Source organism: Prosopis cineraria, unplaced genomic scaffold (genome assembly GCF_029017545.1).
Source record: "Prosopis cineraria cultivar Desert tree isolate PC_DT_omini unplaced genomic scaffold, ASM2901754v1 PC8, whole genome shotgun sequence".
NCBI lineage: Eukaryota > Viridiplantae > Streptophyta > Magnoliopsida > Fabales > Fabaceae > Prosopis > Prosopis cineraria.
In genome coordinates this window covers 12,483,173-12,501,571 of record NW_026555339.1, presented here as the reverse complement: position 1 = coordinate 12,501,571, position 18,399 = coordinate 12,483,173, and the positions used below count along the sequence as shown (strand labels likewise).

At 28.0% G+C, this 18,399-nt stretch overlaps 1 protein-coding gene across 1 annotated transcript; it reads right to left on the bottom strand.

Moving 5' to 3' along the window:
- Positions 1–246: 246 nt before the first annotated feature.
- Positions 247–6,557, bottom strand: LOC129317318 (wall-associated receptor kinase 3-like). Its single transcript, XM_054961666.1, is given in 4 exon segments — positions 247–572; positions 575–1,444; positions 3,021–3,143; positions 5,699–6,557. Coding segments are annotated over 4 exon segments (2,178 nt in total).
- Positions 6,558–18,399: the final 11,842 nt, after the last annotated feature.

The following is an 18,399-nucleotide window of genomic DNA, read 5'->3' as shown; positions in this document are numbered from 1 at the left end:
GCCATTTTAGCCAACAATGGTGGAATAAAATTTGGCAACACCTATAAGGACAATAAGAAAATAATTTCAACTCAATAAGAGACAAACTTAGTAAAGGTAATAAGAGTTTATTCCACCCATCCATTTGCAATTCATGGTAATTAATTGCAAAAATAACTGAGATATTATCTTCACATTCCATTGTATATATCTTATATAAATACACAAGACTATTTGAAACACAATGCATTTACTAATAATATAAAATCATCGCCCTCCATCTACAATCTCAAAGGCAATTTGCTTTTGAATTCTAGCATAACTTGAAACTGAAATACTTGTACTAGCACTCCCATATCCATCATTAGGAAAATGACCAAGTAAGTGTTCACTTTCTTCTACCATCATATCCTTCTCCTTTTCTTGAAGATTTTTTTCCATCGCTCTTAGACCCTCTAATTCCATTGCTACTTCCTTCATTGTTGGCCTTTCCTCTCCATTAACTCTAATGCACCTTTGTGCCAATAAGGCTACTTCCTTCAATTGTTTTGCATTCTCCTTTTGGTCTAGCACACGCTTATCAAGAATTTCCACAAGCGGTCTTCTCTCATTGAACACACAAAGTGATTAGCCATTGCATTATTGAATTTAAATGCTCTTTTTCCAGTGAGTAGTTCCACAAGCACAATCCCAAAACTGTAAACATCACTCTTTTCATTCAATTGGCCAGTTTGGAGGTACTCTGGATCTAAGTATCCTATTGTTCCTTGGATCACAGTGGCAACTTGAGCTTCATCAAGATGGACAATTCTTGAAGCTCCAAAATCAGATACCTTTGCTCTATTGTCATGGTCTAATAGTATGTTGGCAGATTTAATATCTCGATGGATAATTGGAATAGAAGCAGCAGAGTGTAAATATGAAATGGCCTCTGCAGTCTCTACAGCTATTCTTAGTCGAGTCTTCCATGTAATAGAACAATCATTTGTTGATGGGCTTAGGTGGTCAAGAAGGGTGCCATTGTCTACAAACTCATAAACTAATAAAGGCACTTCAGTTTCAAGACAACATCCCAAAAGTTTGACCACATTCCGATGGTTGATTTGAGAAAGAACAAATACTTCATTGATAAAACTTTTAATATTTTGGGGATCCCCTCCAACTCTAGACTTTTTAATGGCAACAGGTGTATTGTTTGACAACGTACCCTTATAAACCGTGCCTTGTCCTCCGCAACCAAGAATCCTACTTTCATCAAAGTTATTTGTGGCATTCTTAAGCTCTTCTTCTGTAAAGATCCTGGCCCTTTCAGTATATCCTTGTCGTTGAGAAAATTGTTGGAGAAGCAAGTTTCCTCCATTTTGCTCAAAATTTCTTTCTTTTAGTTGTTTCAGACTTCTTTGCTTTTGTGCCCAACATAACGCAGAGAGCAGTGTGAAGGCAACCAACAAAGCTATAATAACACCTACATGCCATAGAATAAATGTAATATGTGATATTTTCAGCAAATGAAGCTTCTGAATTTTGATTTTAACGTATGTAAAGATGCTAATACTCTGTTCATAATTTCCAATCACTCTCCAGCACAAAGTCCTAATCTAACCATTAAAAGATGGCAGTGACTTTAAGATAAACAATGCTAAATAGTTAAAAGTCATTAAAACAAACTGCTATTTAATAACCTAAAATATATTTATTTTTTAAATATGTTAAATTTTTAAAACTAGAAAAAAAATCTATTTGCTATAATTTTTTTTGATACAATTACATATTATTTATGGGTCGAGCCGGGTAGAATCACATGGGTAGCAAAGCTCTCCCAATGAATATTTAACATAGTTGTATACCCAAAACTTGAACTCGAGACCATAGGTTAAACTAACACAACTCCTTATCAGTTGAGCCACGGCTCATTGGTTATTTGCTATGATTTTAAATTTTGAATTTTTTTTTCAGTTTTCCATGTGTGGATAAACCAAAGAAAAAACTTGCAAGCTTAATGGCTTGTTGTACACTGGGTAGTTTTTTAATGAATTATTTATCCTGTCACTAACTAATTAATGCTATTAAAATTTACAACTTAATTATTTTTAAATTAAAATAAATCTACTTCTTCTGAAATTTAATTAGAAAAAAGACCTTAAATATACAAGTTTAGTGTCCAAGCGTTCTGCATGGACGGACTCTTATGCATGATACATATTTATGCACAATTGAACATTCATTTATTTTAATTTATTTCACTATTTCATAGTTATGATGACTGTCTTACCTTTGCTGACATATCAAAATATATTTTGAATATAAAGTAGTAATTAGTCCAAGTAGCAAGTACAAATTCTTATTTGTAATGTAATTTTTTATACACTTATTTGATATTTAAAAATGTGTCATTTTAAATGCTACTCCTTTCATCCCAAATTATAAGACAATTTTTGAGAATATTTTATCATCCCAAAAAATAAGGTAATTTGATGAAAAATAAAGTATCATTAATTATACTTTTTCAATATTAATTATCAAATGGAGATAAAATTAAAATGATTGTAGTGTGTATATTTAAAGTTATATTTTTCTGTTCCAAATTATAAAACAATTTGAGATAAGATTATGCATACAAATAAAACCCAATAATAGCCCTTTGCATACTTACTTTTTTAAAATAAAAATATAAACTTTTAAAAATGTCTTTAATTTAAGATAACTTTAAATTTACACACTTAATTATTACACTACAATCATCTCATTCTTTCTCAATTTGAAGGGTAATATTAAAAAATTATTATTAATAAAATATTATTTTTAGCAAATTGTATTTCATTTTGGGACAACAAAATACCCTCAAAATTGATTTATAATTTGGGACGAATCAAATATTAAATAATGAAGGTTATTTTTAAAAGTTTATATTTTTATTTTAAAAAATATTAAATTTGATATGCATAATTTCATCACAAATTTGCCTTATAGATTGGGATCGCGTATTTTTTTTTTGAAAGAAAAAAAAATTCAGAGAGACAGTTCTTAATCTGTAGTCTTACCTATTGAGATTTTAATGATAAGCCACTCCTTTCCAGAGTCACATTTGTAGCTACCATCAAAATTGTGGCAATGATTCTGATCGATGCAATCATGTAAGGATTTGTCGAGGCACTCATCCACATCTGAAGTCACGTAGACATTGTAGCACAATTAATATATATTATAGAAAAACCCCTATTTTGTATGCTATAATAATGTAAAAATCAACAAAAGTAATTAGGAGTTGGTTTAAAATTGTTTTTGTTTTATTATTCTGAGAATTGATGTTTTGTAAAATATATTTTAAGAAAAAAATAATAAAAATAAGTTTTTTTTTCATTCTCTTTTGTTCCCTAGAGCAATAATCCCAAAACACCTAAAAGATATTTCTATTTTTTTATTTCCCAGAATAATATTTTATTTTTTTATTCTTCAAAATACTTTTTAAAAACATGTCACCAAATAAATTTTTTTATCTTTTATTCTAAAAAAATAAAAAGTTATTTTTAAAATAGATTGTCAAACATGCCCTAATATTCTGATAAGAACATGTGTCCTGATATGATCTCCAGTTATCAACTGTAATGTGAGTAATGGCTTCCAAATCCTTGACAAGATCCATAGTCTACAGACCACAAGCTATGTTTTGGGCTCTCTCTCTCTCTCTCTCACTCATAATGGTCCTATGTGGCACCTGTTCTGCTGAGGATTATAACATTGGTTTATTGTATTTTGAAGAACCAACCTCCTCTACTAGACTTAATATTTATAATAGCTTGGAGTGTTTAATATCCCATATATTAATGCCCTAACATTTTCATTGTTTTTTTATGTTATTATTAAATCTTATAAAATTAAAAGACATTTTGATGTCTTATAAAAATAAAATGATGTAGTTTTGATTTATTATTTTATGTGAAAAGTATTAAAAAAAGCGAAACTACACAATTTTATCATGGTAAGATATCAACATCATTTTATATAAAATCTAATAATCAAAAGAAAAAAGAGAAAAAAATTGAAAAATTTATGAATAGATACAAGAGATTTATTTACAAATAAGTTTCATAAAATTAAAAAACTAGAGCTAAGTTTCTAAATTTTGAGTGTAATTTAAAGTTAGAGTGTAAAGACAATATTATCTCTATTAATATTGCTTTCACTTACAATTGCAACTTCACAACTTATAAGTAAAAATTTATAATTCACAAATTAAATTTCTTATTTAATGCTTGATATAACATGAAGTATCTATAGAGTTAATCATGTCTATTTAAGGTTATAATTAAATAGTGAATTACAAATTTTACATTTTAATTAGATCAATTATAGCTTTAAGCATGCATAATTAATTTCACGAAGACTCCATGTTATATCAAGCATTAGACAATAAATTTGATTTGTAAATTATGAATTTTTATTTGTAAATGGCGAAGTTATAGTTATAAATGAAAGCCAAATTAATTGTCATAACTTTATTAATTAAATCTAATCTTAAACAAGCCATAGGCTAAATATTTAAATATAAAAAACAAGCTCTATAATTTCCTTGCATTCCAGTTAGATCAATTATAGCATTAAGTAGACGTAATTAATTTTATGAACACTCTATTTATATTATATCAAATGTTAAATAAGAAATTTGACTTATTAATTATGAATTTTTTCTTATAACTTTTGATGTTGCATTTGTAAGTAAAAGCCAACTTAATATGAAAAGTATTATCTTTAGACCCTAACCACAAATCTCCCTCCGTTGTAATTATAATTACCATCAAAGCGAAACTATAGTCCTAATTGGCAATTGAGGGAGGAAAAAAAGTCATGAAAAAAAATATGTGGCCTGAAATTCTTTTCACCAACAAGTGGGCCAGAATTGGAAATATATCTTGAGGTGACCCACATTTTTCTTCCTCCTTCTAAGAGTTGTGTATCCTAAATTTAATTTTTTAAAGTTAAATTAAATAGATTTTCATTAAAAATATTATTAAATAATTTTAGATATGTTATTAGATTAAGTTTTAAATTGCATATTTTTCAACAAAAAATTAAACCTTAATTCATCATGGTGCGAAAAATTAGTCTAGTTTGCCAGGTCCAACTCTTGTTTATAATTATTAATTATTTGAGGGAAATGGAGGGGATTAATGGACTCAATTTTGAAAATTGAAGAAGTTGGGTTGAAAGTTTTAAATTAATTTTTTTTAACTTTTTCTTCTTATATTTTCTCTCAAAATTTTATAATATCATTTTTTTAAATCAATTGAACTCATTAGAATTTTTTTTTCCTTTCCCTTCATTTTCCTTGAATCAGATAAAGGGTTAATATTCCTGTTTTTATCGGTGTTAAATCTAGTTACACTTAAATCTCAAGTAATTTGAATGCAGTTTTTTAACTTTACATGACTTATTTATAAATAAATATATTGTATGAGGTCTATTTATAATTTTTTCATAAAAAAAATCCAAGGCCTGAATGACCCCTGAACCATTTTCAAAAGGTCTATAAAGGCCTTTATAAATGGGATCTGGACATCCGTTTAGACTCTTAGCACCGGCACTGCCAAACTGGTTAAGTGCTCAACTTATATTGCCAAGTCTACTTGTAATTAACTACCATTTTATTTTATCATAAAAAACTATATCTGAAAATAGAAAAAAAATTATTGGGAGGGTAATTTATAAAATATAAAATCACCTTGGCAACCATCGGAGAGGTACGGGTTTCCTTGGAACCCTGGTTTGCATTTGCAGACGTAGTAGCCACTGATACTCTCCGATTCTTCGCATCTACTTTCTTTACTTTTGCAAGCTCCACCGCAAGATTTCTTACTGTCAACAGCCCAATCGAGAACCACAGTAGATCTGTTGCTTTTCCCTAGACTCTGGAGATCTTTGTACGAAAACTTGAAAGATTCATTAGTCTCTGCAAAAAATGAGTAGCTGCAAGGCACGAAGTTCTCAGAAACGTTCGAGCCATCATAGAAATTAAAAAGACTAACAGAATAATTTGTAAGGGCTCGGTCGAAAGGGGTCTGGCAACAAAAGCCAGAGGAAGTTTTAACAGTCACGGATCTCCACTCATCAGTGCATTTCGTTTCGCAGCCATTATACTTATTTTCTTTGCGGTCAAAGAGGGAAGAGACGGTGTAACAGCCAACTACGATGAACTTGTTCATTTTATTGGAGATGGCAAACTTGTGAGGCGTTAAATAAGTTTTCCTCCAATAATTTGTTTCATTGGGATTATAGCAACCAGATTGAACCGGGACAGAGACGCGCAGCTCATTACGATCCCCGGAGATGTTGAGGACTTGGAAAGTGTTGTTTGCTCCTAAATATGGAATCGGATTCTGCTGCTGCTGCTTCTTTTTGTCGCAGATTATATGAAAAGCTTCATCTTTGAAGCAGCCTTCCCTTGTGCCAAAGGGATATGGGATGGTTACGTCCCCGCACTTAGTATCACAGTCTGGTTTCGATTCTTGTGCTGCTACCACTGCTACAAGGGTGAAGGCAACTAGTGCCAATCTCAAAAGCAATAATGCACTCAAACCCATTGTTTATGGTATGTGATGGTAATTCTCTGCATTCTGATGGATTCCAGAGAGCTAACAAGGTATTTAATTAGTACATGACATAGATTTTGTGTCCCCACAGTTTATAAATCGGCCCCACCAGTAAGAAAGGATTCAGTAAGCGTTGATAAGATACTACCTTTTTTTTTGTCAAAAATAAGAAACAGTATGATTTAGACTCAGTAATTTAAATGAATCAAGTTTATTGAAACCAAATTTATTTAAATCAAGTTTAAAATATTTGAATGGCCGAACATATAAAAAAAGTCATATAATCAAACTCAATCCTAACACACATCTAGCTTTTGGTTTTTTTGGACTAGCATAAATATCCAAAATTTTAAATATTATTTTATTTTATTTAGTCAATTTCAATTTTTATTTTAAAAATTAAGATTTTCAAATTTTATATAAATTTTATTTTATTTTACTAATAATAAAAAAAAAACTTGGTTTCAAGTTTGGCTCAAATTTTTTTGACTTATTTAGGTAGCCCAAACCTCAAGTAAAGAAAATTGTTTGAACTCCTAAACCCAAACTTAAACTTTTTCGGGTTTATTCATGTTATTTTATTAAACTTGACTTAAATTATCAGTACTGGTCCACACCAATAATAATATCTTTTTTCATCACTTCCTGAAATTTCATCCCATCGTGTGTTTCTAAAAGAAGACTTGGATAAGTCAAAGTCTTCGGGGCTCTTTCTACTCTTCTTCCTACATGAGAAGATAAATTTGCATCGCCTAACATTTCTCTTGCTGGCCGATGTGTGGCCAGAAAGAGTTGGACGATATACCATCATCATCATGATCACATTATTGTGGAATTAATTTGCATCTTTTATAATTATTTTATTAGACTCATAAAAGATCCCCATAAAGTTTTTTTTTTCATCATTTTTTATGTAGTTGTCTTAAAATCATTTTTTTCAAGGCTTTGTTTTAGTTATTTTGATTTCTGATCGATGACAAACCTCCAGTATATATTATTAACTCATCGAGTCAACCTTAATTAGAGGGATTGCAATATTTTTTTATTTTTTATTTTAGTGGTAAGACTTAAATACTTTGCTTAAGAGATGATAAATTATGATTCACTCCAACCTATATTAGTATACATAAAGCAATATTTCTAATGCATGGGCTCATTTCCTTTTATCTTTGAGTATTATTTATACTTTCTTTTTGTGATTATGATGACAAATATTTTAAGTATCTAATACTCCTTCTAATCTTTATTATGGGGTGTTTTTAGAAAAATTCTATGATTTTTAATATAATATATGACACTTGATAGAATATTACTTATGGTTTTTCAATATTACTCTTATTAATGAGATTCAAACCCTTAAGACTTTGTTTAAGAGATATTAAATCTGCAATCATTTATTCTAGCATTGATTAATTTTGAATAGAACTCTTCTAGTTTTATTTAATTATAAAACACTTTTAACATGTTTTATTAAAATTAAGAAAAATCTTAAAACATGTTAAATTTTTTAAAAAATTTAATAAATTTTTAACTTTGCTTTTAATATATTTATACACAGACACACACATACATTTCAATAAAGCATTACTTTTTCTCATCAACATTTAATAAAAGGTAAACAAAATTGTGATGTATATACTTATAAATAGATCATAAAAATCTTCTTTTTCTGTCTTATGCATAAGACCGGAGGGAGCATCTCTATTATTATATTGTACATAGCCTCATATCTCCATCTTTAATTGCTAAGAGAGACATCAACGGAAGAGACTTGCTCATTGCATTGACTCAAACAAGTCATTAAACATCGAGAGCCAGAAAATGAAGATATATGAAGTTTCACAAATACAACAAAAGTTGGGAGACTCATTGATCAAGTCTCCTTGTTCAATATTCCACGCCAGAATAAGGCGACGAATGATTCTCAAATTAGTTTTAAAAAAAAACACAATCATTGGTCCTGATAATTTTATTGGGTTTTATTTTTTGTCTCTATAGTTTTTTTTAATATTTTTAATCCCTCTAGTTTCAGAAAAATTGGGTGATTTTTATTTTTCAAGTTCTTATAGTTTTTATTTTTTTCAATGGTTTTAGTCTCTACAAGGATTAAAAACACTAGAAAAAAATTATAGAGACTAAAAGCAAAACTCAATGAAATTATAGGAATCAATAATATGTTTTCTCAAGTTTTAATCATAGATGTTCTTCTTCTTCATCAAAAGAGAAATGCATGATGAAGGCCAACTTGCATTCCACGGCCTAACATATATATAATCACATGACTAATAAAATTCCAAGTATCTTTTCATATATAAATAACTAAGTTAAGCAAACGTAGGACCCGGGATTAGTGGGACATAGAATATAAAATAATAAACATTAAAACCAAAATACTATAAAAGATAGCATAAATTTATATTATCAAAAAATAATAATTTAAATTTAAATTTAATGGGTTAAGAGCTTAAAATATATTGGACTCAAGTGAAATATCAAAGGCTTAAGTTTTTTAAGAACATGAATATGTTTTTATTTTGAGTTTAATGGGTTCAAAATTATTGGAATAACGGTGTAAATTTTTAAAGGTTATAATACATGCTTATATAGTATTTTGATCATAGGACTAAAATTTTTTAAAGGTTATAATACATGCTTATATAGTATTTTAAAGGCTAAAATTTTTTAGATAGATTATGATCATAGGAACAAAAATTTGAACTTGAGCTAAATGGTATGCTTTCCCATTAGCCTCTCTCTCTCTCTCTCTCTCTACACACACACACACAATTAATTAAGAGAAAAATGTCAATATATTCTAATACAAAATGATCCCAAGTATTCTCTATCACTTAATTGGTAGGGATGATATTACCATGGATAGGTCTCTAGTAATTTCTATTTCATTGCCTCATAAGCACAATATATCACAAAAGATATCCACCGATCTAAATCAATATTTTTCCCAACATATGCAAAAGTAAAATAAACCCTTATAATTATAACTACGAACAATGTCTCAATTAAGGAGAAATTCAGTTCATTTTCACATATTCTCAAGTCCTCTACTAATTTCAAGAATATTGAGCCAATTCAAGAAGACCAAACCAACACTCAGCCTAAAAGAATAAAGTTAACGACTTAAGGTCAATGCTTTATCCAACCACGGATAAAGAATGACAAGTAGTACTGCAACCACCTATTCCTTTTTTCTTACTGTAAGTCTAAGTTGGGAGAATGACAAGCAAATTCCTTGAAAAATGCAAACGATAAATAAATACTATAAAATGTGATAATTATTGTGTAATTTCTTGAGACTTGTCTGGCATTTTTGTTTTTATTTTGCAAAACAACGATTTGCCCCCAACTACTAAAAATCAGTAACAAGTTAAGATTGGGAAATAATTACTTTATTTGGAGAAATGAATAATAAAATGAATAGCAAAATGACAATTGTCTCTCTACAAATTTATTTATTAGTAAAATCAAACTACAAAAAATGGGTTAAGATTGGGAAATGACTGCCATATTTGGAGAGATGATTAAAACCAAATAGCAAATGACAAATGCCTCTTTGCAAAACTATTTATTATTACTTTTTTGAGAAAATAACTAAAACAGAGTAGTAAATAATAAGTGCCTCAATGAAAATTTATTTATTAGTGAAGTCCAAGTACTAAAAATTGAAAATTAATGACAAGTTAAGATTAGGAAATGACTAATATATTTTGTTTGAAAAAATGACTAAAACATGAAAGTGAAATGTTCTGAAGTTTGTTTATCTTTCTTTTATTTTTTTTTTGGGGTAAAAAGTCTTTTCACATTTAAACTAAATTATGACAAGTAAGTCACCAAAGACTGAAATAATTATCACAATATTTCAAAGTACTTATGTGTCATCGCATATTTCAAGAATATTTTTTTGTCATTCTCTCTTCTAAATTAAGGCCGCCTAATCATCAATCTTGTAAGCCACCTCATGCCATTCTCCATTGAGTAATTGTAATTTACATAACCAAATACTTAAAAGAACCCCGAAATTGTTTGATTTCCCTTTCCCTCTCTAGGTTTTTATGGCAACATATTTAGTTTATAATAAGACTAGAAAACTTCAAGAAATACATTTGTGTGTGTGTGTGTGTGTAATCAACAGATAGGAATATATGGAATACGATGTATGCGAAATTAAAGAACACATTGCATCTGATGGATGCCATTTCATAAAGAACTGTCCAAGCAAATACAAGAAAGAAAAACAAACTAGAAGTCCAAATCTTTCATCAACTACCATTAAATGAAAGGTGGCATTTGATAAAAGATATATAGAACATTATCGTGAAAGGAATAAAAGTTCAGATGAATTATGACATTTTGAGAGACCTAATTGTCATTTATATATTTCGGTAGAATTTTATTGTCATTTTTCCTTAAATGAAAGGTGGTATTTGATGAAAGATATGTATGCAAAACATTATCAAAGGCAATAAGAGTTCATTCCACCCATCTATTTGCAACTCATGAGAGTTAGATGATTAATTACTTGCAAATAAACGATAGACTCTCTTCAGCATCATTATTATATTCACCTCTTACTGTAATAGTATAAACACACCAGTGCACTTACTAATTAATACTATAAGATCATCATCGCCCACCATATCTATAATCTCAAAGGCAACTTGCTTTTGAATGCTATCACAGCTGGTAACTGAAATACTTGCACTACTCCCATATCCATCATTAGGAAAATTACCAAGTATTCACTTTCTTCTACCATCATACCCTTGCCCTTCCCTTGAAGTTTATACAGTAAGTATTCACTCCCATATCCATTAGGACTAAATTACAAGAGTAAAAATTTAAAGATTGAGTTACAATTGAATAAAAAACTATGAGGACCAAATGATTAATTTTCTCTAAATAAATTATTCTTTCATATTCTTTATTTCACCAATTTGATATGTTTGTCAAATTGATGATTTAAACATATTTTTTAATTTTTTTGTTTCCAAAACTTATTATGAAAAAATAATTTACAAAATTATTTTAAGAAGATAAAAATAGAAAATAGAACCAAATGAGCACAATATTTTCTGTCTTTTCTCTAGTTTTGCAGAACAAAAGTAACAAAACATCTTAAAGATATTTTGTTTTTTTTTTAGTTCTTCAAAATAACTTTAAATTTTTTTATTTTTTTTAAAATAGATAACAGAAAATACATTTTTAAATAGGTTTTTTTAAAATTTTCGGACCAAAAAAAGCGTTATAAAAAAGGTAATGCACTTTTCACATATACGACAAAGTGAGAGACTTTCACCAATAACGCGACAAGGAATGCGCTTTGGTTACATATGCAAGAGAGGACTTGGGCAAGTCCAAGTCTTTGGATGTGTGGTGCTGTGGCCCCCATCTTATGAGTTGGGACCATCCATCACCATATAATTCTGAAATTAATTTGGATTTTTCTTATAATTATTCTAGACTTCGTCTACTAAAATATATTAAAGTTTTAATTTTCTATCATTTTAATTTGTTATAGTGTTAAAAAAATAATATTTTGTTCTTTGAGCTCAGAGGCTAACTTTGATGATACTAATGGCCTATTTCATTTCTATTTCAAAAATTGTTTTTCGTTTTTGAAAAGCTAAATATTTAAAAACTTAATTGGATAAATGTTTTGAATTTAATTATTTTTAAAATTATTCTCATTTTTTATTTTTAAAAGGAAAAAATGATAACATATTAAAATTGTTTTCATTTGATTTTTCTTATTTTTGAAACTCATTATATTTGATTATTGAAAAAAATAATTAGTTTGACTAATTTCTCTCATAAACCATTATTATTAATCGCCTCCAATGAGCCTATTTTGTAATTTTAAAATTATTTTTAAATTAGAATAACTAAATATACTTTTATTTTATTTTTTTAAAAAAATAACTCAGAAACCTGTATTGTAAAACAAGTTTTTAAAAACAAAAACAAATGAGAACATGTACCAAACAAACTCTACTGTTTGTTTTCTATTTTTAAAAAATGTTTTTTTTTAAAACAGGAAATTTTAAATGTTTGAATAAGTATTTTTTATTTAATTATTTTTAAAAATATTTTATTTTTTTAAAAAAACAAAAAATAGAAACAACTTTAAGTTATTTTTTTTTATTATTTTAAAACACACTATATTTGATTATTGAAAATTATAACTATCTTGAATAATTTTTTTATTAATTATCACTATTAATTGTTTATAACCATCATTATTAGTCCATTTTTAATTCTAAAAATATTTTTTAATTACACAACCAAATGAATTTTTATTTCATTTTGTTTTAAAAATAATTTTAAAAATTGTATTACAAAACAATTTTTTTAAAAAAATGAGAATAAAAAAAATTATTTTATTATTTTGAAAACTAGTGTTTTGTAAAACATGTTTTGAGAATAAAAAATAATAAAAATAAGTATTTTTTCATTCTCTTTTATTCTCTAAAGTAATAATCCTAAAACACCTAAAAGATATTTTCTTTTTTTATTATCTAGAACAATATTTTATTTTTTTTGCTATCAAAAAGACTTTTTGGAAACACATTATCACATAAATTTTTTTTTTTTTGTTTTTGTTCTGAAGAATAGAAAACTATTCCCATAACAAGTTGCCAAATAGGGCCTAAGTCTCTATGATTCAACTCATCTAATTAAACTTTTCTTTATTAAAAAATATTACCCCCTCCGTCTCAAATTATAAGACGCTTTTAAACAAAATCTCAAATACTAATAAAGCTCATTAAATACACTTTGCAACCTTTTTTTTTAAGATAAAAATGTAAACTTTCAAAAATTTATTTCACTTAATACTCCATTGAAGAAATGATATTGAAGAGAGAGAATATATGGGAAGGGTAATATTGAAAAAATATCATTAATGAAATCTTATTTTTATTAAAGTGTATTATATTTTAGGATGCTGAATCTTCCCTAAAAGTTTTTTATAATTTGAGACAGAGGGAGTACTATTTTGATGACAAACCATTGAGTATCCTATAACGGATCCGAATCATGCATGGTCAAGCCTTAAATGGGGAAAAAATATTTTCCAACATAAATTTTTTATTAATAACACTTGAATTTTTGACTTTGTTTAAGGATATTAAAAGGTCTACTCAGTTAAAAAATATGAAGCATTTTTAACTAAATCTCACCCCTAATAAAGTAGTTACATATTTTTAAATTAACACTATTTTTTCATATTTGCCCCTATTTAATAGAGTATTTCATCTTAAAATAAATATAAAGTAATTTATTTAATAGAGGCACTTTTGAAAAAAAAAGACTGAAAATGTCTTGTATTTTTTAATATCACACCTTCAAAAAATGCCTTACATTTTTTAACGGATGACGTCTTTAATTTCCATTTTTCATTTTTTTAAATTACTCCTTTGTATAGGTATTATGCTTAAAAATGATTTCAAAATATATTATTGTCGCCATTATTGTCAAACTCTTGAATTAATTCTCCGAATTTATCATTTTTACGTTTCAAGTTTACAAAATTGTGTCAACTCGCCCAAATACTCGAATTGGATGAAAACTCAGTTAATTCACGAGTTCACTCCCTGAGTTTACCATTGTTATATTTTTAATTTATAAAATCATGTCAGTTCATTCATAAACTCAAACTAAAAGTAAACTTAATTAAACTCACTAAACTCATTGATTTTTACTGAGCTAAGTGTATACTTTATAGAACTCGGTCATAAAAATGGTAGGACCTACTTCAAAGAAAAATAAAAGTTAAAAAGGAAAAACCAATATTAATAAAAACATGAAATATTAAAAATAAATTGCCCTATTTTCAAATTTTTGCATTAAGTATGATAATCTATCAATAGAACTACATTTAATTTTAAAAATTTATACTTAAAATATATTTAAATCAAACTATGACCATATTATACATTTTAATTATTTAATCATATACTTTTAATGGTTATTTATTAATAAAAGTAAACTCTTACAAATTTACAAGCCTAATTTATGATTCAAGTTTATATTCCCATTACGAGTTTACTTAAATTTATGAGTTTGACAACCTTATCAATTGCTTTTAAATAAAAGATAATGGAAATAAATGAGTGAATAGATTTAAGTCACTCATTAAAATCCAAATCCTATTACTCTGCTTTGACTTCAAATTGGATACGTTGGCAAGGACTTATTGTATTATTGCATGACGAGAATATTCTTTGAAGTTGATATTCCAACTTGCATTGCACGGCCTAACATTCATGCATGATAAAATTCCAACTATCACATCTTTTCATAACTAACTATAACCTATGAGTATTTAATTAATTCATATTTTTATTTTTCATCTATTCATAGAAATTGTGAGAATTATTTAACTTGAAATCCAAGTTTCAGTGTAGGTTCACCATAGTAATTAAATTTTAATATCTTACTCCTCAAATACCTCGAGAAAAAGCACTAAAATAAATCTAAACTTAGGTCTTATGAACCAAAAATATCATATAGGAGCACCACTGGATTTTCCTTTGAATTTTTTTATTGCTTACAGTGTATTCCTGTTATAAAAAATCTTATTCGAGATATAATTAAGTATTAAATGTGGGTTCTTTTTTAAAATAGTGAATCATCTCTTAAGAGGCAAAAACTGACATAAAATTTTTTTAAAATTTAGGGAGAATTATGTTGAGGTCCCACACAAAAAAAATTAATTATTATAAGATCCATTAATAACTGAACTAAGGCCATTGACAACTCAATTATTAATAGACTTTATAGTAATTAATTTTCTTGTATGGAAGCTGTATGTAATTTTCTCTAAAATTTATATTCCTCTCTTTCTTGTTCTTTTCCACCTATTTCCCCTTATATGGGAGGAGTTTCTTTTTGAAAATCAAAAGGGATAAAAATCCTTTATTAATCATTGTATAAGCTTTCAAAAAAAAGCTGTATAAGCTTTTTTAATTGTTGTAATGCAAAACGCTACAATTAGAGATCATGTATAGAAAAGACAGAGAGATAAATCAAGGGTGGAGAGAAGGATTCAAACCTAATTCATCTTGTTTAAGACATGATTGGGTACTAAATATAAATGCCTTTTTCAATAAAAAAGGATTCAAATCTAGTTCATCACGTTACAAATTTGGCTGATCCAATTCAATAATTCTTGTCATTGTGATGTGCATGCTTGTTTTTGCGTTTCCAGAGGCTAACAATAATGTAAGTCTTTATGAACTAGCCACTCTATAAACGAAGATTCAAGTCTTTGTCGCTTTATGCGCATTGGGCTAAGCTTGAAAGACATTTGGAGGAGTGATTAAGCCACACAAGAATAATGTACAAGCTTGCAAGACTACACATACTCTTTCCGATCTTATTTATTATAACATATTTGGAGGAGTGGTTTTGTGGTTTTTTCAAGGCACGACATGATATTAATTCGTTATTAGAAAAATATGATGTAGCAAGAGGAATGTTTTATTCCTCCCTAAAAGTTCAAACTAACGAGGGATTGCAACTTCATCACCCAATATAATATTAGTGAGGAAAATGATTTTTTAGTTTAAACTCAGTAGTTAATAATTTCAGTAGTCATCAATCTAACTCGTTCATTTGTCCGGTTCTTAAAACATTGCCACCATCCTACTCAGATTTGAATCTGGTTAAAGTCCATGCCAGTAATCATTCATGTAATTTCACTTTCTAGAATTTAATAGGGATAAAGTAACTTTTGGTCCCTTACATTTGGGAGTATTATGGATTTGGTCTCTCAACTTTAATTTTCATCATTTTAATCTTTAATGTTTACTTCTATTATCAAGTTACTCCTTTAAGTTTTGTAAAATAAATATCTCTAAAAAAACTTATGTGAAAATTAGATTGCTGATGCGGGAATATGCATGTTGATTAAATAAAACATATCAACCAAATTTGTCAAGTCCTAATTACTTATTTGTTATTTACTTTATTATTTTATAATTTAATATTATACACTTTTATTAGGGCATATTTAATCCATGTGTATATTCCTACATTAGCAATTTAATTTCCACATCAATTTTTTAAGGCTACTTTTTCGTACAAAGCTTTAATCAATAACTTGATAACCGAAGCAAACATTAAGGATTGAAATGATAGAAATTAAAGTTAAAAGACTAAATTAATAGAATTCCAAAACGTAAGGGATTAAAAGTTGCTTTATCCCAATTTAATAAAGGAAGAATTATAGCCAGCTCCCTTCAAAAAAATTAATTACAGATAAGGACCACCAACAAGTCCCATTTGAGAAAAAACAATAATCTATTCGCATTTTAACAATAATTTATTTCATATTGGTCTTTGTCAGTAATTAATTTTTTTAAGAGGGAGTTGGTTATAATTCTTTCTTTAATAAAATGAAACGTTATGATTTTAAGAGAAGACTTGAACAAGAGTCATGAGAGTCTTTTGAGATATTTCCACTCTTCTTTCCTTCAAGAGAAGAAAAATTTGCATCACGTTATAACATTTCTCTTGCTGGCCAATGTGTGGCCTGAAAGAGTTGGACTATCATTATCATCACATTGTTATGGAATTAATACTCTTAATAGATCGCTATTATAAAGTTTTTTATATCATTAGAGGGATTCAAATTTTTTTTTATTTTTGGTTTTATTGGTGAGACTAAAAAAAAAGACTTTAATTAAGAGATGATAAGTCTCTTATGATTCACTCCAACCCCTATTAGTATTAAAGCAATAATTCCATTGCATGGGCTCATTTCCTTTGCTTTGAGTATTATTGGTACTTTCTTTTTGTTATTTTGACGACAAACCATTGAGTATCAAATACAACTAACTAATTTAAATTCTAGTCAGGCAGAGCCTTGGTCATACAGAAAATATTTTTAAGTATGATTTTTTTATTAATAAAACTCAAACTATTAACACTTTTTTTAAGAGATACAGCGTTGTTATCACTTATTCTAGCAATGATTAGCATTGAACAGTACTTTTCTAGTTTTATTTGTAAATCACTTTTAACAAGTTTTACAATCAAGAAAAACTTAACCCTTATTAAATATACATATTTTAATAGTGTTTCTCTCACAAAAAATTTAATAGAAAATAAAAGGAGAAATTTGTGATATGCAATGATGTGACTTATAAATATAATAAAAGTTATCTTTTTTTCATCTTATAAATAGAATTAGAGGAAATATCTCTATTATTATATTGTACGTAGGCTCACGTATGTCTCTATCTCCAATTACCAAGGGATACATTGACGAAGAGACTTCCTCATTTCACCACTCAGACAAATCATTAAACATCAAGAGTTTGAAGGTGAAGTTTCACAAATACAACAAAAATGAGAGACTCATTGATCAAGTCTCCTACTCTTTCAATATTCCAAGCCAGAATTAGGCATTCAACGAATGATATATGTAACATTTCAAAAATTTTAATCCAGGATTTATAAATTAATATAGGGTAAATTAGTAAATTGGTTATTAATTAAGTTCATCATGCTTCTGGATCTCTAATAGATTTATTGGAATGTTGGACAGCCTTAAAATTGGACTAAGATGAATATTGGGCCAACCGGGTCCAAGTGAAGGACCTAAATCACGGGTTGGGCCTAAGCATCATTTGCTAATACATCGGATGCAGTATACATCACCGCCAACAGTGCATAGTTTCGTTAAATCAGATGCAACCGAGGGCTGAACAAAAAGGAAGAAAACAGGAGAACTTAAGGAGCACGACATTGGGACTGCTAGGGTTTGCTTTGAGAGCTTCTAGGAGGTGATTGCATTGTGGTTGTTAGAAAA